The sequence below is a fragment of the Tamandua tetradactyla genome, chromosome 13 (genome assembly GCF_023851605.1).
Source record: "Tamandua tetradactyla isolate mTamTet1 chromosome 13, mTamTet1.pri, whole genome shotgun sequence".
NCBI lineage: Eukaryota > Metazoa > Chordata > Mammalia > Pilosa > Myrmecophagidae > Tamandua > Tamandua tetradactyla.
The window spans coordinates 68,901,314-68,923,611 of NC_135339.1; the positions used below are offsets into that span (position 1 = coordinate 68,901,314).

The following is a 22,298-nucleotide window of genomic DNA, read 5'->3' on the forward strand; positions in this document are numbered from 1 at the left end:
AAGTATTCTTAACACCTGGTCAAAGGTGGTTTGATGACTGGATGCAGGAGTTCAACGGACACAGTGCTCACAAGAAATACATGCCTATACTGGGACTGTAAGCAAGGAGAGAGCTCTGCAGAGTGGGGTCCTTTGGGAAGTTTTCAGAGAGAGCTGGAACTCAAGGCAGGTTTGATGAGTCCATGGCACAGTGGGAATTGAGAAATTACGGTACTTAAAACAGGCTCTTTTGAAAGACATATCTGAGTTTAAATCCCATGTGTGACATAAGGCAAAGTTATTTATCCTCTCCAGAATTTTGTTTATTTGTTTATCTTCTTATTGTTCATCTGAAAACAGGGATTTAAAACACCTGTCAGTAAGGAGCATCTCTTGTTTATGCTGTCCCCTACATTTGGTAAAAGACCCCAGTCTTTCTCGGGGTATCACCACTCACTTTTTGTCCACGCGGTTTGCTGGAATTGATTCTACCTACAGATCCAGATGTGGTTTGTTACCTAATCAGGACCTACGAGAATGAATCCCAGGAGTTTCACTGAAGCAACCAGCAAGAAAGTTTTCTTTTCCACTGGAGTGAACTGGAAAGATGTGAGCTGCTGGAGACCACCACTGGCAGACAGCCTGCTGAGGAGTGAAGCCAACTGAGAGGAAAGAGGAGTTGAGTGTTGGAGAGAGATCAAGACCTGATGACTTTGAGCCTCTAGATCTAGAAGAATCCAGATAAAGTTACACCTGACTTTCTCTTTTCTCTTCTCTTCAAGTAGGTTACCATCTTCTATCAGATAAAAATGTCTTGACCTATAAACATAAATGTCTGTATGGCAAGACCAAAATGTGGCATGGGAGGTCATTTACATGGATCTGGCATTGAACAGTGGGGAAGGATGAGAATGTGTATAGATGTTCACATCCACTGAGGATGCAGTTGTAAGCAGTTCTTTATCTCTTTTTACTATATGATATGGATGATAATTGTCCCTTAAGGGACATCAATAAAACAAGCTGGCATTCAAAATAACAAAGGCTCACTGTGGATCCAGTTCTTAATTTTTTATGTGTGAATCAGTTACAGAAAATATGTAAGTACTACTCAGCTGTCTCTGTTTCCAACCAAGCCAACATAATCCATCAGGTAAATGTGAACTTATTTGTAATTAAGTGAGACAGCCTTAAGATTGCTGCCTTGTCTTTTACACAGATAACAGATCCCTGAATGGTTTCTAATCAAATCTGCCTTTCATTGTTTTCTCCTAAAGTTGACTCAGATCCCAACAACTACATTAATCAACCTCCTTTAGAAAATATGGCTTTTGGCAGGGGCTTCACCTATTCATGGCACTTGGGTACCAGTGACCCAATCAATTTCCCTGCTCTTCAAGGTCAATTGCAACACCTTGGTTCTTACCTGTGGATTTGTTCAACAGGACAGAGTACGATATCTCTTTAACAGAACAGAATATAACAGATTTTCATCCTTTTTATTGGGAGAAAGAGTGGGAAAAATAATTCTTACATTTGGGGCTGATTTTTACTACAACAAGCCACAAGGGCTATAGAGCCAGATACACCAAGTTTCAAACCCTGGATTTTCTACATATTTGTTACGTCAGATACTCTGCTAGCACTTTTCTGTTTCTTCATAATGGGGATAATTCCTATCTCACGATTTTGATATGAGGATCAAAGGAACACGATTTATCATGTATCTAGACCATTGTAGTTATTTAACATACACAAATAAAACTTTTGCAGCTTTATCTTTCTGGCACTCAATTCTTCCATTTGTATGTTTCCCTAATGAGGATTCATCCTCCCTTCTAATAATGACAGAATACATATTTTCCCTTTTTGGGAATTATCTTAGCCCTAACCTTAAACTATGCAGTTTGGTTGCGCTTCACCCCTTACCTCCTATTTTCAGTTCCAGAATCAGATATATGCCCATGTCTGACATACATGAGAAATTCAAGGGCACTGAATTCAATCCCTGAACTTTTCCTGGAAATAAAACAAGAGGCAGCCTGGTTTTGACAGGGCTTCTAAGCTTATAAAGTCTGATTTTGCCACAAAATGGAGAGAGCCAGCCTGAGAATGAAGCCAACACAGAAGGAAAGAAAACTAAAAGATTTATAAAGTCAGTCATCATTAATAAAATTATTACTATTAGTCAGCGAGCACTCAATGCAACTCTTAGGTACCAGTTATGCAGCCAATTCACAAGAGACAGCTCATTTAATGAAGTAGGTATTGACTGACTTCATTTTACAGAGGAAGAAACTAAAGCACACAGAATTATTTCCCCCATGATTAGTAAATGGCAAAGCTAGAACTCAGATCTTAGTGTCTCCAAAGCTCTTTCATCAACAAGCTATACTGCCTCCCACTATAATTGATTTCTGAGATAGTAAAGAATAAGACTGCTATTAATAGTCAGTTAAATCAAAATGGCACCTATTCTATTTAAGGGCAATTTTGTGTTAAGAGCTGTTTTATACAATGCCCTATATATGTAAATCAGTTTGGGAAGCAATCTGTACTCCTTGGAGGAAAGTTCATATTTACTTATGAAATTATGGTAATACTAGCAGCATAAGCTTTTACATTCCATAATTATTTTACAATTGTCATTGATTACATCTTGAGGTGGTGTTATCATTGCCACCCAAATAAAGATTATTTCTCAAGTGTGCTAGTTGATGAGGAAAAGATGTGAGTTCTTTTTCATTTCTTCTCCATGGAAATTGCCACATTATCACCCAGGGCCACTTAATAATTTAATACTAGAGAAATTCCCTCAGTCCCTTCCACACCCCCAGAGCAGGGCTCTGGGCAGAAATGATTTAAAGGGGGTATCTTTTAATTAAGATTGCTGAGTAATCCTAGATAGACCCAAGGTTCCTGTGTAATTTTAGGCAAGGTGGCTTCCAGGAGTGAGTCTAATAATATTGCTTTGATTGACACCTTTTCTGACAGCCTCAGGAAGTTGCTCAGAGTCAGAAAAAGACACACCATGTGGGCAGAGACCAAGAGATTTGCATTGACAACCATGGCACTCTGCAATTTTCAAGGCCTCAGATATTCTCAGGAAAAATAAACCAAGCTTAAAGAATGGGGCCATTTGCCAAGTCCAGCTGGAGAGATACACATGCAGGCATGGTGGCCAAAAGAGCTTTGGGTTTTCTCCACTTGCTTAGAATTCCAGGGCTCACAGTTTCAGTCCAAAAAAGAATGCCAAGATACAGAGTCAACAGAGTGCACTGTTTTAGTAGAGCATGGACTTTGGAGTCAGATTGCCTGATTTGATCTGGCTTTGCCACTTTCCAGCTGTGTGACCTTGGCCAAGTTACATAACCTCTCTGTGCCATAGGTTTCCCATCTGTTGATGATAATGAAAGCACTTGCTTCATAAGGTTGTCTTAAGGATTAAGTAGTTTTAGGTTTGAATATTATCATTACTGCTAGGTCTTGAATGTGGAAGATGTGTCGCTTTGTTCCCAAAGGCAAAGGGAGGTTTTAAAATTTGTTTTACCTAACAGATTAAACAGAATTCATATATCATCACATAGAGTGCTTTTATAAAAGTGATAATTTTATTACATTTGGTATGTACAGTTCCAAGGGCTTTGCTAATCAGGGTTTTCAGATAGAGAACTCCTTAAAGGAATAGATAAGAATGGGCTGCAATTAGCAGCAGGTAAGGGCTGATCACTTTTTACCGATACTATGTAAATAAACCTCCACTGAGCTAGAAAACATTACTTTCCACTTACATGGGAACTACCCTCGGTTCAGCTTTTTCCCTTGTCCAAATTTTAGTCAGTGCTTTTGATTGTGTCTGTTTTGTCCTTCATGAATCGGTACTTTCCACCCTTTATTGCTGGGCATTATATGCAGATATGTATAGTCACTTGGAAACAGGATTGGGGGAAGGAGTTATCCCTTACACTTTCTCATTGGCAAGGCATCAACTTCATTTCCAGGGTAAGCCAGCAGGATGACAACCATTCATTACAACCCTTCATTTATTTTTTATTTTCTGAGGTCTTTCTATATGAAAAAAGTACCAAGAAAGAGAGAGAAGGAATTAAAAAAAAGGAAGAAAAGAACCCACCTTCCAAAAGTTTTTTTTTTTTAATTAATACTTTATAGGCAAAACACATAGGGATGAGAGGTGCCTCATGAATAAGGGACAAAATGAGGAAGAAAGGAAGAAAAGTAACACAGACCAGAGAAGGGAGATTCAGTGAGAGCCAGAAATGAATTTCTGGAGGAAAGAGAGCTGATATGGACTCTAAAAGCCAGGCATATGCCATTTCTGAGAAAGAGCAGCAGTTGGAGAGAGGTGAATAAGATTCTATGCAACAAAACCCCTCTTTAGTTACAAATGTTTCTTTATGATGGAAAAAAATGTCATCTGTATAAAAGTCTCTATGAGCTATCTCTAAGCCCGTTTGTTTGCAAATGGCTGTCTTTTAGTTGTCCAGGCAATTTCACTAGCTTTTTAAGAAATTTCTCTAATGCAGTTCTCTGGCTTTCAATTCCCATAGGGTTTTAGGGCAGTATTTGAAAATGAAAGAGATAAAAATGCACTCCTCTTAGAAGTTCATATAAAAGTGACTGAATTGGAGGGATTAGGTGCCTTGGTGGTGAGTTCTGTGTTTAAGTCAAGAGGCTGAGGGAGGCAGTGTGATTACACAAAGAATAAAGGGTGAAACTTTTACTGCCCAGGTTGCAGGGAGCTAATTCGGAATGATGTGAATGAGGGATATTTTAACTATTGCTTGAGATAGTTCCTTGGAGCACTGTCCGAAGTAGAAGATGTCTGGAAACAACCTAAATGTCCTTTCCACAGGACATGTGATAAATTAGGGTAAGGTAGAGTCATATCTCTTGGCAGAGATAAGATTATAAATTCAAAAGATATTGACAAGCAATGTCAGAATTACATTTGAAACTTCTGTACTTGGCCTTTACTTTAGTTATTTGTTGTTATAGCCTCAACTTTTGTTATTTCTCTTATTTTCAATTGTGGCCACCAATTTCCATGGAGGGAGATCAGATCTAGAGTAATTGAAGGAATATGCTCAAGTAGTTAAAGAACAAAAGGAAAGCACTGCTTTTTTCTGCTCCTTTCTCACACCTCTCTCTCTCCCCCTCTCTCTATCCCTCTCTCTCCCTCTCCCTCTCTTCTCTGTCTCTCTTTCTCTCTCCCTCTCTCTCTCTCCACCTCTCCCTCTCTCTTTGTCCCTGTCTGTTTCCCTCTTTCTCCTCCCCATATATTTGTCTTTCTCCAAAAGCACACCCCACCAACATGAATAGCTTATTTTTATGTCAAATAGGCCTAAGATTCACCTGAGATCTACATCCTTAAAGTGAAATGCAGCACAGCCACTTAAATAAATGCATTCATATACATACGGTTAGCTACATGTTGTCATAAAACAAGGGCTAGAACAGGGTACATAGGCTAATATTGACGTAAATGCCAACATACACATACATGTTTGCTAATTCATAGAACAATTGTGGAAGGACACCTAAGAGCTAGGAATAGTGGCTGTGCTCTAAGTGATAAGGTTAGGTCTGGAAGCCTTGAAATCAGGAGTGGGAGGGACACCTACTTCTAGACTGAATAAAACCCACTCATTTATATGAAAAACATTACTTTAACATATAATGTATGTGTAATGTCTTTAATAATAAAAATCATTATTATAATATTTTTTAAATACCTGTCTCTCAGGTACCTTCAAAATGTAACAAGTACTTGGTGTTCACTAATATCAATGATCTATTTTGGGTTTATTAAGAAAAATGTGTGACACAACCTTAAAATGTTTATTACCCCAAGGTTAGATCTTGTCACATGGGGATCTGGACACATCCCAGTAAGAACAGACTTCATATATAAAATCTAGGTGTGAATGGGATTCCAATGCCCATTACCAGTGATACTTTAACATGCTACACAATTCAGTGAGACTTACCAGTAAAACCTGTTCGGTACGACGCCTTCCTGGATAAGCTGCCACCTTCTTCCAAATTCAGCAGAACTGTACAACTGTAGAGAAAAGAAATTAGCACCATGAGCCACCACTGAATGCACAAGCATCTGGTCATTTAGTCAATATTATTACTACTAATAATACAGTTTTTACCATTTATTGATCACCTGCCATATTCCAGATTCATCATCCATTATGTATTACCTCTATTCCTCATACAAATTCTGCAAAGCAGATACAAATATCCTTGGTTTACAGTTGTGGAAACTGAGGCTCAGTCAGATTAAATGACTTTTTGAAGACCTTATACGGAGAAAGCAGTGGAAGGAACTTGGACTTCCAGTTCTGCCTGGTGACACAGTCAGCTGCGCTAGTTGGTCTAGCATATGCAGAGCATTCTGGGAGATGCAAAGAAGTGCAAACTCTGCACACAGTACAACTAAGACCTGATTAAAATAACGATGTGTAATACAGGAAGTAGCCAGTGTGATACAGGAATGCAGAGGAAGGAGACACAGGTGTCAGTAAGAGGCAGCTTCAAAGATGTGGAGATTCAGCTGGGACCTGAGAGAATGGTAGCATTCAGATTAACGAAAATGGGGCAGACATTACTTGCAAAGGAAATGACATAGGCCAAAGTGGAACATATGCAGGGACAGGGTATGAATAAGCTTGGCTGAAGCTAAGGGCCTATATGAGAAGGGAAACTTTGCATGAATAGGTTAAGGACAACTAAGGAAAGGCTTTGGATGGCACATTAAGGCCAGAAGTTGGCCCTGCAGGCAATGCGGAGCCGATGTTGATCTTGTAATATTAACCAGAGGAATCCTGAACTAAATTAACAGCAGTTAACATTGACTAAACCCTTATAGTGATTCAGGTACTTCAGATGCATTATCTCGTTTCACCCACACACCATCCCTGTGATACAGAAATTGTTGTTATGGCCATTTTACAGATGGCTGCGCAGCTGGTCAGATTTCGAATCCATTTGCTACATTGCTTCAGTATTCTCCAAAGACAACTGCAGAGAGTCAGTGCTCATGAGATGGAGATGGACCCTCCACATAATCACCCTCCAATGTTTTCTTCTCTCATGTCTTGTTCTTCATTGTTCCCTCGTCATCCCTACTCATCTCTGATAAACTTTACAGCACTGTGGAATCCTCATCTACCTCTAAAAGTATCCCCTGCTGGCAACCCAGAGATTCTTGTTAGTCTGGTTGCCATGGCATCTCACCACTGATTTTAAAATATCATTTGGAACATCTTTTGTTTGCTATGGGCCTGGTCTATAACCCACCCACATCCCTATCTTGTGCTATCTCATTGCCAATTCCCATGGCAAATGGCTGCTGAGTCACCCTGCGCTGTGCTCCATGACTGCCCCGCGTTCCCATCTCCCCAAGCCCTGAACTCAGTGAGTGACAAATGACTCACACGGTGACTCGCTGAGGCTGTAAATGTACCAGGCATGTCCAAGGAAGAACTCAGCTGAGTATTTACTGACCCTTGAAATAACTTGCTATGATTCTGTATGTCTCAGATGAAAACATCCTGAAACTAAGAAAGTCTGAAACATTTGGCTACTAAAGCACGCAGTTGGACTGGTTCCACCTATATCATATTTGGGAACCTAGCCAAGAAGACGCTACAGCTATTTCTTTCTAAGTCTTTTTTTTTAATAATTTTTCCCTACCCTATCATGCATAGGGAATAAAGGTTTCTTGGGTACATTTCATGCCCTGCTTCAGTTTAAGAAAAGGAGAAATGGGAAGGCAGCTCTCCTTATAGAGTTAACAGGGGTAGGACAACTCACTCCCTCTGAACTAGGAACCCAGGCCCCTAGAGTAAGCATGCCCCGCTTCTTGATCCCCAGTACTGTAAATATGCAGGTTTATGTCACAGAGGTAAGTCCCCATTCTGGGAATCTGTGCTTCAGCTTCTTCCCTTGCTTTTATCCTTTTCAAATCCAGAGCTGAACTTCTTTCTAGGAGCTTAAAAGAAATCTGCTCACACTGTTGTGTTTATTTATGTCTCCATCTAAATGTATGCATATAATGATATCGGAAGATTAACGCAAATGTAACAGACTTCGGGAAGTTCAAAATAACAATTACTTTATTGTTGTTATTTTTATTATCGTATGTGAAGGCTGGGCTTTTGAACATCCCAAGAGTCCCGAATAAACTCCAAGGCCTCATGTGGCTACATCAAGGGTTGCTATCTTTGCTCCTGCGTAGAATTTGTCTAAGGAACTGTTAGGTGCCAGTATCTGTTTTCTTTTTGTTGTTGTTTTTCTCTATATCCCTTTTTAATTGATCCCCTAGGCTTGGAGTCAGAGCCTGAGGACCCATCATGTATCTCCCATGATATTTGTTTGTATCCTCTTCAAGGCGCTGCTTTGTTATTTGTGAACATCCAGAGACCCGGTCGAGCAGTAGATATATCAAATGATCCAATAACCAAGCCTCTCTTATTCAGCTCAGTGACATCCTTTTCAATTTCATCTCTTGAAATGTACTCTTTGGTCTCGGCAGCCTTCTTACCTTCCTACTCCTACCTGGCACGCCCCCCCTGCTATGTCTTCACTGATGCTGCCCACTCTGGCAGGGATGATTTCAAGGCTTCCCACCCTAACTCTGTCTTCTTTATACCCTAGGTCAAGGGTCACCTCCTCTATGAACTATTCGCTGTCCATTAAGAGCCCCACTGGCTTCATCTCCAAAGAACTATGGCATAACAAACCCTTATCAAACTACAGGCCACATATTTATATTTAATGTGTTTAGCAGCCTTTCAAAAGAGTCTTCCTAATCTCTTTGATGAGAATGCAAAATCCTTAAACATCAGGAATTTCATCCTTCTATATCTATACAGTGTCATACATGCAGAAGATAATCAAGGGGAAAAAAAAGTCTTGATTTTGCACTATGCAAATCCGTTAGTGAAGAATTTATCGAGTGAAAATCTAGGTTTCCCCATGAATGGACAAAGGTATTTTATCAGAGGGATATGTTTGCTTTCATGGTTCTATAGCTAGAGGCCCATACCTTTAAAATAAAAAAAACATAAATATAAGTACATTTGAAACTCTCAAAAATTTGAAAGCAAGGTCTAACTACATATTCACTCCCAGACAAAGCCACTCCATGTGTTTCACCTATTTCAAATATTCTCTCCTTAAGGAGGAAACAACAACTCACAAACATTCAAATACGTTAATTAAACCTACAGAGTCTGACAGCAAAGTTCTCCTCTATAAAGAAGGGAATAGTAGCAAAGCAGTTTACCAATGACTGTCTCTGCCACCAGTGGAAGGCTTTTTGTGTAAAATGAGCCAGTGTCCTTTAATAAAATTCATAGTGTTGGCAGCACCTAAATAAGATTTATTTCCTTCCCTGTCTGTCTCCAGCTCCAAGGTTTCTTTTGACTGTCAGAACACAGAACTGAGAACTATCATTACTATCTGTCACATCAGAGAACACAGCAGCAGCTTTCTCCTGCAATGCTGAGGCTAGAGAGAAAGATGAGGAAGACAAAGAAAGATAATTTGAACAAGTTTTAGGAGGGCAATTTCATTTCTCTCGATCCTGTACCCAAAAATGCCAGTCTTTGAGGTGCTCTTTTTTTGCTTTGCTAATGCTGGCACAAAATATTGGAAAAATATGAAGAAACTGAAATTTTAGAAAGGGAGCAGAGGAAGGATTCTGGTTAACTAAGAATGCAAGGCAGAAATCCTTTCTAAAATATCCAGAATCATTCTAAAATATCTGAGACCATTTCCCTGTCTTAGTACACACATCTCAATGACTACAAACTCAGCTCTCATCTGTGCTTGGGTTCTATTAGCAGTCTCTGAGCCCAGCCACCTCTACGCTGTCATTTTACTGGTCTGGGCTGTCAACATTTCTTACTGCCATGCTTTTCACAATTTTTTTTGTAAGACCTCTCTCATTTGCTTGTTTTCTTGCCATCTGTCTTTGTCTGCTGTAAGAAGAATGCAGATAAAAGTACACTTACTTACAAAGGATGCAATCACAAGAGTTAGTTTTGTTGTGAGCTTTTGACCAAATGTTCAGGCATCTTTGGCGCCATCCTCAGGAGGTCTGTAGAACTGCTAGTTGTATGATAAACCCTGAATCCTTGGGGGATTAAAAAAGGATGTCTCAAGGGATTCAGAATAGTTACGGATGGGAAAAGTGTGAAGCATATTGACTTCGCACAGGATTCCTAATCCACAGCAGATTAAGATGGGGTAAAAGAAGGGGGTGGCGTAAGAGAACCATTGTTTTCAGCTTTCATATTCTATCTTCTTACCTTTCAAATCATGGAGAATCCCCAGAAGAGTAGTTATCTTCCTTTTAAGTGAAAGTCAACTTCCTTATGTTCATGTACATGTTTGCAACCGTCGCTGTCCCTGGCAAGTCTTTTCAATATCCCTAAATTGGATCAATGTGGGCTCCCTTTTCAAACTGTTAGACTGTGATACATTATGCATTTTCTTCTACAGCTAGGAAATTACTACAGGGAAACAATCCCATAGAAGCTAAGAGTTGTGATAATATGTTTTCAGTCTTTAGCTGATGGGGTCAAATGCTGTTCACCACAAAGCTTCCCATGGCCACTCTCCCAGTCAGGAGGCAGGTCCCCAGCTCTCCTCTACATAGGCTCTTGGAGAGGCTTCAGCACTGGTGGAACACTTCCTGCTGTCGGCTCTTTTCAAGGTTGCCTACTCACTCCTCTTTCCTTCTCTGCCTTTAACATTTTGGAAGCAGGGGGCCTGCAAATTGCACTTCTTGAGAAGGCTGACGGAAAACCCTGCCAGTTCTATTTTATTTGCCTCATCCTAATTCTGCCCTGGGGATGGCCTCAGTACAAAGCACGCATCTACCTCATGATTCTCCAGTTCTCACTGCTGTTCCAGAGCTCACTGTTTTTTAGCAAGAAAAGAGATGGTACCTTGAGGACTTGAAATAAATTCCTCATGCCAGGCCTGAGGCATTGCAAATATCAGGTTCTTGTCTCCAATAGCCTCAGTAGGAAGAAGGAGAATCAGTCCAGAGAAACCCCCAGTCTTCAGAAATATGCCCTGATCATTCTGGATGCACCATGCAGGGGTGGGGGGTGGGGGGGGGGAGAGAACTCACTCTAAGGAAAAACTGCAATCTGGTACCTAAGACCAACCCACGAAACTCCATTAAATGCTGACACAATTCTTTACCTTGGCTGGTTGTTACAGGGCATGGGTTTTGAGAGGGCTAGGCTGAAGTCCCCTCCCAATAGCTTACAAGTTCCTCCAAGGTAAAAACTAGCTCATCAGGGCATCTAACAGTCAATGTACCATAAAGCGTAAAATTTTGTTCTGAGTGCTATGGAGGCCTATTTAGGAGAGGAAGAAGTGGGAGTCTGTATTGGCATTTGAGGTGGAACTTGGATTGCAATTAAATAATAGAAGTAAAGTAGGAGCCAAGGCTACAAAAGGAGCCCAGGAGGGAGGCACAATTCTAAACATTTGAGGAGAAAATATAAATTGGATCCCTATGTCACCAAGGTCAAAAGAGAAGAGTGTTGAGGCTCTGCTGATGCAGAGTGAGCAGGAATGGTGACATATTGCCGGCTCCATCAATCTCTCCCCTGGCTGGATTTATCAGATCTGTCACTGGCCATTCCCCAACTGTCACTGACGTCTGTCACATGCCCTGCAGTTTGGCTTGGCACTATGAGGCTTGGGGAATTAGACATATGGAACTGAGGCTGACTGTGAAGTAAGAGTCCATATGTGACTGTGGGCCAGTTAGATTTATGGACACTCCTTAGCAGTCAGGTCTGGAAGTACACATGAAAAGGAGAAGATAGAATCTAGGTCTCACAGGCTCTCCAATATGGATGCAGAAATACATCTAAAGATGAAATTATTAGAAGCTAAGATAATGATCTAATCATATATTCCTCAACATCAAGGTATTGATGATAAAAAGAAATAACCCTCAGTAACCATTACTTAAATGCATAGATGATAATGCTCAGCAGTTTTAAGAAGCAAAAACAAGCTGAAAGAGAAAACTGCTGCTGAACATAATCAGAGCTGTGCCTCTAGAAGATGGATCCATTTGCAGCACGACGATGGAACAGAGAGCAGAGAATCACTTAGATGGTGACCGCAATGGTTTTTGCAAGAGATGATGAGTGCCTGGATTTGCCAGGGCCAGTGGGTGTGAATAGTAGGGAAGGGGACGATATTATAAAAAAACAAAACAACAAAATCCAAAGAAACATCTGACTGGATGTGGGGCGTCAGAAAGGGTCATTTCGCAAAGTCCTCTTGGTTTTGTTCTGACAGGAGGATATACGACTCAGAGAAAAAGGGAAGGTTGGTTGTACTTTGGATAGAGGAGGAGAGTATGGAGGGGCCACAGTCTTACTCTCTTAACAAGTCAGGGCTGGGCTAGTGAATCATAGTTGGCTACATGGAGAGCCAGAGGAGCTCTCCCTCCCTCTTCCTTCCCTTCCTGAATGAGCTCCCAACAGTAGTCCTTCCTCTCTGGGAAACTCAGCTCTAGAATGGATACCGACACATCTCTCAGTGGAGAGGGGTCTTATAGCAGGTTGGACAGGAAGGATACAGTTCAGTAATTTTTTTAAACAGCACTAATTTTAAAAAGGAAGAAAAGATCACAATGACTTTTCTAGGGATGCAAGTGTTTTGGTGCGATGAGGACTTAGTCTGGAAACAGTCAAATCTGGGTTAGAGCCCTAGCTCTACCAGTCACTTGATATGCTTGCTGTCTTGAGGAGTTTTCTTAATCTGTCCAAGCCTCAGTTTCTTCATACTCTACTGGCATCATTATACATCTAAGGTCCAAGGTTCAGAATATGAATACAGCAGAGAAATAAATACAAGCAGAATGCGTTCTACAGAGGAAATGGCCATATTAATTCTCTCTCCTCTTCTCTGTCTGGTACTGGTGCTACTTTCAGCCTTAGCTGTCCATAAACCCTGAGAAATGGAGGAATGCCAGGGAGAAGCCGATATACTGTTTTTCCTTGGAGACTTTCAGGAAGCAAACAAGAGCTTAGGCAACGCTTACATGCCCCAGCCTCAGAGGCTGAGTACTGCTTAGCCTGGCCTTTTCTGCCAGGCAGGCATTAGAACTAAGCAGGTAAGGAGAGCAAGAGCCTTGGAGCTCTGTATCTGTGCCTTTCCATCTGGCCATATTTCATCCTAAGAGAGTAGCTTGGTAAGGAACCTGGCAGTTTAAGGCAGAGTACCAAGCTCTGGTTTCTCCTCCCCTTGCCAACTGGGAGATCCCAGCTGGGCCACTGGATCTCTTGTAAAACGGAACGTGGCATCTGAAATTTGGATTTACAATATTATATTATACTGAAGACAGGAGGTTAGCCAAGATAATACTTTAATGTTTTTAAAAAGCATAAAATTCATAATAAAAAAATCACTAATGTTGGGTTAATTTCTTTTTTTCCGTTAATTAAAAAAAAAAAAAGAGAAGGGGTAATTGGAGCTGAAGGGATACAGACTGTGCAACAGGACTGGATATAAAAACTCAGAAATGGACAGCACAATACTACCTAATTGTAATGCAATTATGTTAAAACATTGAATGAAGCTGCATGTGAGGTATAGGTTTTTTTTTCTATTATCGTTTTAATTCTTATTCTGTTGTCTTTTTATTTCTTTTTCTAAATCGATGCAAATGTACTAAGAAATGATGAATATGCAACTATGTGATGATATTAAGAATTACTGATTGTACATGTAGAATGGAATGATTTCTAAATGTTTTGTTAATTTTTTTTAATTAATAAAAAAAAAAAGTAAAAAAAAAAATCACTAATTGTGTCTATTTAAAGGGGCCAAACTCTCTGCTTCCCCAAACCATCTCTCTCACATCTCACCTCATCTCACCCTACACCACTTGGAAACTTGTTGATTGTAATCACTTTTAACATGGAAGAACGATGGGAAGTCTTAGCACTACTGAATTTCTGAAGGACCATCTTTAGAGAAAGGTATTTGCTAGGTATCTTTTGAGCTTACTTAAGAAAGAGATCCAGGCTTTCTTATGAGATAAAATGTTCTTCAAATCGGTGTCTGAATTAAGGAAGCATTTTGAATCCACTCAGACAACTGTTGACAGAAACAAAAGATCCAAATATCTGGCTTAAAAAGTTGCCCAAGCCAAGATATATCCATATTTCAAAGCCTAAATAAGCAACCAAACAGCATAACTGTGTCTGTTAAAATTTAATTGAAATCACTTGTTTTAAAAAGTCCTGTTCTCTTTATTCTTGTAGCCCATTTCTTTAAAATCATTTGGAACAAGTACATCAAACTATTTCAGGTAGCAATTGAAAAATAATGATATGACTCACTTTAACATGGTTTCTATGGTAAACACAGACCTTGTTTGCATGTGAAGGCATTTCAGTTTGAGAATTTGTTATATAAGCAAACGTTGGGGTTGACATTTAGCAACCCCTGGTTTCTACTCTAATTGTCAGTTTTGTACTTGGATACTTAACTTAGTTACATATTTATGAGGTTGGAAATCAGCTCTAACATTGGGAAGTTTCAAGCACTTAGAAATCCTGCCAAACTGGCATGGTATATAATGCTCAACATATTTCTATAAGTAACCGAGCACCTTTTTACCTAATGCAGTGCCTTGGGGAAGCAGGATGGCACTGGGTAGATAACAGTTTTTGAATTGTTTAGCATTTGTACAGAAATCATTTGAAAATCCTCAAGAGGTTGAATTTCAAGGATCTATTTGTCTTTTATTTCAGTTTTGTCCTTTTGACACTAAGGTGCTACTAGGGCTATTAAAAAAAGAGAGATAACGTGAAGGTAAATACTTTAATATTTAATGGAATATTAAATTCCAACTTTGGCTACCAAATACATTGTCAGTACATTTTTCCTTTTCTATCCTGTTCCTATTCTATCTATTGTGAACTCAAAACATGCTTTGAACTCAAAACATGCAATAACGGGGTATTTACTGTTTTTCTAATATTTTCTGAGCACCAGTGCACGGTTCTGCTTCACTCCAGTCATTCTGGTTCCATAACGCCTCTTAGTGATTGGCTAAGGCAGCACTCAACAATGACCAAAGTGCCTAGACCTCCAGGTACTGGAAAAACTCGGACTAGTGCTAAGGCAGCTTCGTGGCTAATTCCAGCTAATCCGCACCAGATATGCTATCTCACAGGACCCTGAATGGCACTGTTGGCTAGCATCTGTGCAATGCTTCCCAGGTGCCAGGCTCTGTGCTAAATGCTTTACTGACATTATTTCAGTACCCTGTCCTATGAGATGGGTGGTATTAATACTACTTCCACTTTATAGATGAGGAAACTACAGCTAAGTGACTGCTGACACTCTTACTCAGCTTGCTCTATTGTCTACAAGTGGTAAGGTCAGTACAACTGAGTTTTTGAAAACGCTAGTTTATTCCCTTATCAAGGAGTCATTCTTTTCCAGGGAAAAGACCAGCCACAATAAGCAAGTACCTTCTGTTAGGGCCCAGTTAGGAAAAGGAAGGAAAGATTAAAAAGGAACAAAAACAAGATCTTAAAAAGAATAGATATGGAATTTTCTAGATGAAATTGCATGTCAGGAAAAGAGAGAGGCTACAAATAAATTTTTTTATACTTTTACGTAAGTTAATAAAACTCCAACTTTGGCTACCAAATACATTGCCAGTATATTTTTCTTTTCCTGTCCCATTCCTATTCTATCTATTTTGAACTCAAAACATGCCTTCAAGATTTACCTAGAGAATGCTGCCTGGCATTTATTACTTGTCAACAGACTCTCCCTAATGGAAACCCTTTTTCCCTCTTTCATACCCATGTTTTGTCTATGTGTTTATCTTACACATATACTGACCATGAGACCAACACGCAAGCCTTAGGAATTCTTATATTTTTCATAAACTGAGATTCTTTGGAATGTGGAGGTGATCACGACTCAAGCAGGATTGCTGACTCACAGAACTCCAGAACAAGTGAGATGACATAAATGTTTGAAAGTTCCTTCCTTCTAGAACAGCCAAGAAATAACAGTAGTCCACAAAACCATCCTAAGGGTTTTATCCACTCTCCATAGAATCAATCACTTATTTGACTGTCTTTCTTTAAAGTAACGAAATAATTCAGCACACCCTGAAATAAAATCCAGAGGGGGGGATACATAAGTAAGAGAAAAGCAATGATGATGGGAAATATGAAAGAAAAAGGAAAAAGAGGGAGATTTTTTAAAAAAAAACCTATAGAGAGGAAGGTGGTAAAGGTGACCCCACAAGGCTGCCTGAAAAACTCTTGAGAGCTAAATGTTCTTGACAAGTGGTCAAAAAGGGATGGGGGTGTTAATACAGGGCAGCAGAGGAAGGTTATTTGCCATGTACAATGCGTGCATGTAGGTGTATGTACGTTTCTAAACTTTTGAACTAGCTATCAACACTTAAAAAGGGGGGAATGTCACAGTTTCATAAAAAGCAGAATCCCTTCTTCTGAAGCCCTGGCAACGCTGGACCTGCTGGCCCCGCCAGCTTGCATGGTGAGAGCAGCAGGGTGGAGGTGACAATGGCCATGCCCCCTCCTAAATGACCGCCTGCTTTTCCACGTCCCACAGCCCAGGCCCAGACAACTTTGTTCAGTTGTATTTCTTGCTGGTCAGCATAGGCATGGAGTTCATGACCTGGACGGACTTAAGACAGCCACGAGGGTGGGAAGAAGAAGCAAACTGCACAGGGCTAGAACAAAGTGGTATGTCCAGTGGCAGCAGCCCCTCTTCTGGAGCTACCCAAGTGGAAGCCCTTCCCTGACCAAGCAGAGCAAGGGCCTCTCCTCTGGGCTACTCAGGAGCAGGAGGCCCGGGAAGTGCTCATGCTGGTTTCACACCACAGCAGACTCTCCTCTTCATAAATAGCTCCTCCAGCACCACCCCCAGCAGAGAGGCCAAGAGCCCAGGGCCCCCAGGCCTGCAAAGCTGGGTTATATGCATATTCTTACACTTTTCTCCTGGTTTTCCCTTCAATCACATCTGCTCTTTGTTTTCTCTCATTTTAAATGTTTCCCAACACATCATATTTAGTGAGGTGTTTAAGACAGACTGAGAGATGCCTTTGGAGGCAATGTTTTATAGCACAGTTTGTACACTAGTTTATTGCCAAATTAAAATAAAGATGTAATCTAGCAGACTCAGCCTGCTGCTAAACCTTCCCCGTAGCTTCCTGTATCGAGGCAACAAAGTTTAGAAGGAAACTTGCAATGGAATAAAAGACCATATCTCTTTTTTCCTAGTTGTCTGCCTTCCAAATGCAAGGAAATAGAAAGAGTGAGGGGAGTGCTTGGTTTGTCTATTGCAAAAGTTACAGAAATTTTTAAAAACCAGAAAAGCAAGATTTCGTTGCTTCTATAATCAATTCTGTGGAAGTCTTCATGGTGTCCATTCCAGGAGGGATGCACTGTCGCTCTGTGAGAAATTTAAGAGTTTTGACTGTGACTTTGCATGTCTAGTATCCCTCTGCCCATTTACCATGGGATTTCCAGCATGTCTATAATGTTTAGTATTTTGGAAAGTTCAGGGCTTTCCGAAGGCATATCCACACAAAAGCATAAAGCCAAAGGACCCTTCAGATACCAAGGAGTACAGCTCCTATTACTATCCACCATAAGCCTGGAAGCAACACTTCCTATGCAGTCAGGCTACTCCTTTGAGAATGTCAAAGGGGAAAAGGTACACATCATTTCCCTTCAGTCTTTCTAATGGTGTGTGAATAGTCACCTGCCTATGCACAAGAACTTCTACCTCTTGGCAACCACTTAGGTGTTCTCCATCATCAACAGGCTTATCGCTCTGAGAAAAAAGATGAAAACATCAAAAAACATTAAAAATCTGTGAATTCTGAGGGCAGGTGGCCATACACATTTCTCACTGATTAAAAACAACTTTTTTTTTCCTTTTAAAATCTGGCCTCTATGGAAATGAAACTTTCTCTTGGGCCAGAGAAGACAATCTGCTCAAAAAACAGAAAACAAAAACTCTGAGTCCCTTAAAACGTTCATACTAAAAAGCCTCCCCTAGATGTGTATGCATCCAAGATAAAATGTAGTCAGAGCAGAACACTGCTGCCTGCATGGGCTCAATCCTGCAAGCCGGAACCCAGATTCTGCCCTCAGGGCCTTAAACTATTTGTCTCATTCACTGAAGGAGAGAAAAAGCAATGTCAGAGCAATTGGGGAAAATGAAGGTGCTGAGGAATCTAAAAAAGGGTGAGTATGCCTGAAAAGACAAAGATGAAAGCAAGTAAGAAAAGAGAGAATAAACTCTGTTTGCAGGTGGGTTCCGAAGGAGTTGTCACCTCCAAAGGTACTTTCTAAGAGACAGCTTCTTTGACCTGAGGATTCTGTTCCCCAGAGTTTGATGTAAAATAGCACCCAGCAGAGCAAATCTTAGCACTGGAGCTAAGAGCTTAGCTAGGAGTCTACAGCAGAGGCAATAGCAGCTGTCATGGAAAAAATGATGAGTAATACTTATATGAAAGAATAAATGTTCCTGTTCCCTGGGCAAATATAATCACTGCTCTGCCAAAAGCAGCATGGGGCCCTCCTTGTTGAGGATAGGAGCATTTCATCAATGCTAAAAGCTCTGTGATTCATGGGTGATTGCCAGCTGTTATTTCCATATCACTGACCCACCTGAGTGGTCACAGCCCCTCTCTACTTGCCTTCCAGACAATGCCATCAGCAAATGGCTCCTCTGATGGCTGCGGTTCACTCCACTCTCTACTAATGCTCCACTCTCCATTCTGTGATTCAAGGCCTTGAGATAGGGAGGTCCTCTCTGAACACCTCCCCCCTCACCATATTAGGAGATGATCTACAATTATTTTTTCCATTTATTCACTCATGGAGAAATACAGAGGTGGGCAAACAGGCTGGCTTCTCACCATCCATCAGCTTCCAGGTACCACCCTCAAGAACGAGAGCACTGTCAAATTTCACGTCCAGTTCCATTCCCTCCATTGAATGCTCATTTGTGATAGCAATTAGTGGTTTGCCCTTTGGGGAAATTCAATCATCTCTTAGAGTTTTGGTTCCTTTGCTACAAAACAGATCCTTGCTAAGGCCTCTTTTAGCTCTGAAATGATATGATTAATTGGATCTATTGTCATAAAAGATACTCTGGGGTCCAGACCCTCAGCATCTGATGCCAGCACTACTTGATATCATCCTCACTAGTCTTTCTGCTTTTTGATCTCCTGTCACTAAGGTTTATCCTTATGTTACCACCAGATTAACCCTTGGAATCTATAGCTCTGAGCACATCGCTCCCCTGCTCAAAAATTTTACAAGGCTCTGAATTAGAAATGCAAAAATGATTTTGCTTAGAATTCAAAAATAGTCACAATTAGGTTCAAAAGCTTTGTCTAGCTTTACCAAATTTCAGTTGTAGTCAATTTGACAAATTCATAATTCTATTGATAGGTTTTGCCTAACTTTTATGATTGCTCATGCCATTGCTCTTATGTAAAATGTACCCACTCACTCTCTACACCAAACGAAATCTTTCATAATCCTTAAAGTCCAAGTGAAATCATTTCATAAGACCTTCAGAGAAGAAAGATCACTGGACTTCATCTCCTGAACTCTGCACTACCCATTCCATCTAACTCATCCAGCCAAGTTTGACTGGGTATCTATTATATATATGTCAGATCACAGCCATTATGTCCTAAGAGACTCTTGATGAACTCATATGTGTTAACCTATCTTCTCTCCCAGATGGACTGAAAATTCCTTGATACAGTTATTTTATGCCAACACTGCACCATGCAGAGTATGTGGAGTGTCTTACACAGATGTGGGTTTAATATTTGATTTTGTTCAATCTCATTGGTAGTGCATGTGCAATTACAACTATCCATAAACACATCTTTACAGCCAAGGGAGTCAATGTTAGGTGCTTGCTGTTAACCGTTGGTGGCTGAGTTGGGGCTACAGGCCAGATGACCTCCAGGGACGTCCGTCCACCCTAACACAGTGATAACAGGATGCACTGCTGTAAGTGCTGATTCAGGAAGGGTACATTTTTTGGCATCTCCCCCAGCACAACTGCAAAGATGCACAGTTTTCACTTATCTTGTTAAATCTAGCCCTCAATCTGCCTCTGGCTTAAGGGAGAAAAAAAAATTAACCAACTGTCGAATGAAGTACAGTAACCTAGAGATTAAAGGACTAATACTCTGTGTCCTGAGCCACTCAGCCCTCATCTCTGCTAACTGCACCATCCTGGACCAGATGCACCATGGCTTGACTCCAGGAATGAAATTGTACATTCTGCCGAAAGGGTAGCCAGGCTGCTCAAGGGGAAAAAATACTAATTGTAAATCCTTTCTATTTTTAGGCTTAATGTGCGTTTTAGTTGGCAGTAAGGGCACATGAATAAAACTCCAATCCCAAGAATTTTAATTTGCTTCCTCCAGAATGCTTGTGTCAGTAGAGACCTTGGAAAGTTGCTTACACAATTCCCCTGCCTTCAGGAAGAACCCCACACATCTAAACTAGCCCAGACTGTAAAACTCTAGAATATTCTCACCACTCATACAAGTCCAAAATATCTTTAAATATATGTAATTTTAACACATGGTTCCTCAGAACAGAAATTCTTAGGATGATGTGTCTGAACAACACATTTCACCTATTTTCCCTTTGACTTCTACAGCTAGAGTCTCTCATATTTACCGACATATATTTTGTCTCTTTTAATTATTATTTTATTTGCTATTGCTAGCCTTACATTGGACCTCCAAAGGTAGTTGCTTAAAGGTAATGACTATATGTGTTCTTATAGTGTATCTGTAAGTCTATAGTATATATTTTATAGAATATAAATTATGTGTGTATGTGTGTTGAGGTGTGTGTGTGTGTGTATGTGTGTGTGTGTGTGTGTGTGTGCACGTGTAATAGTAGAACTTTAGTTAAAGCTTTCTTAAGAAGTGGACTTCTCCTTCAACCAAATCACCAAGAGAAGAAACAAGGTAAGATAACTAGGCTGTACACAAATGTTATCCATGCACTTATCATTTCTCGCTCACTGTCTGAGCATACCTCTAGTTAGTATACTTAACCTTTTGGGGGTCATGCTTCCCGTTGAGGGTCGGAGAAAACTAAGGGTCTTTCACCAAAAAAAATGATCGCCTATTCACTTCTACAAAATTCTGCTTCAAATTTCATGTGACAGGGACCAGGAAGCATCTTGGTCCTTCCCCATAATGTCTTCGTCAGGGTCAACTGCTTATTTCTTATGCTCTTGTGGACATTTACATGGCTCTGATGAGCAAACTGAGTGACCTTACTGCCCCACTCCCCTTCCCCACACATAGGGCACAGAGGTCAGCCTACTGCACAGAACAAAAGTAACTGAGAAGGAATGTAGAGATGATTAACAAGCGGTCTATCTCTGGAGAACCATGTCATGTCGTCTCAAACAAGGGAAGCAAGCCTGCCTTTTGGTCTTGACTGTATGCCAGAATCCAATCCTCTTGCTTGGGGTGGAAAAGCAAGCTCTGGATGTAAAAGTTCAGCCGGTATTTTTGATAGGTTGCCCCTTCATCTGAGCTGATCAATAAACTGCTCTCAATCTCCGGATCTGTAAGTAACATAATCTGCAGAGGGAAAGAGAACAATAGCAAATTAAGTTCACAAACTTACAAAACTTGAAAATGAGCAAAACATTTGACAAGGCAGGAACAAAGGGGCAGGCACAGGATGTGTGGCCAAATAAGGACATGACTCTTGTCAGGTTTATTTCTTCCTACCTTGTACTGGTGCCATGAAACCATTTTCACTAAGAAATGAAAGGGACACAGTTTAGAAAGAAAGTATAGGTGTTGGGTTTGGGTTGGGAAGGAGCTGCAGTCTATCCTCATCTGGGGGATTCCTTATTTAATTCCAAGGTTATTTCCTTAATCTGGAACATTTTCTACTATTCCCCTAACCTAAAACCTCCTTCCTACTGGGTCTTGTCTGCTCTCCATTTTGAGTGATAGGTAAATGAGCAATACTTAACACACAGTATATGGTGGGAAAGGTGGAAAGAAACAGAAAGGGGATGAAGTTCATTTACTTTTCTTTTAGCTCAAGCCCTTTTGTTCCACAGCAAAATATTCTATGTTATCCTACACTTAACTTGATTTTCTGAGCTCTGAGTCAAAGACTGGGCTCTTGAAAGCCTTCCCCGGGATTTGCACAAAACTTTACTTA

At 40.5% G+C, this 22,298-nt stretch overlaps 1 protein-coding gene across 4 annotated transcripts in view; it reads right to left on the reverse strand.

Annotated features, from left to right (window-relative positions):
* Positions 1-22,298, reverse strand: part of SORCS1 (sortilin related VPS10 domain containing receptor 1) — a 536,703-nt gene that overhangs the window by 166,582 nt on the left and 347,823 nt on the right. For all 4 annotated transcript variants that reach the window (XM_077125968.1, XM_077125969.1, XM_077125970.1 and 1 more), the window contains exons 4-5: positions 21,542-21,700; positions 5,988-6,061 (exon numbers count right to left, since the gene is read on the reverse strand). In XM_077125968.1, coding sequence (XP_076982083.1) covers positions 5,988-6,061; positions 21,542-21,700 — 233 coding nt within the window. The remainder of the gene's footprint in view (positions 1-5,987; positions 6,062-21,541; positions 21,701-22,298) is intronic.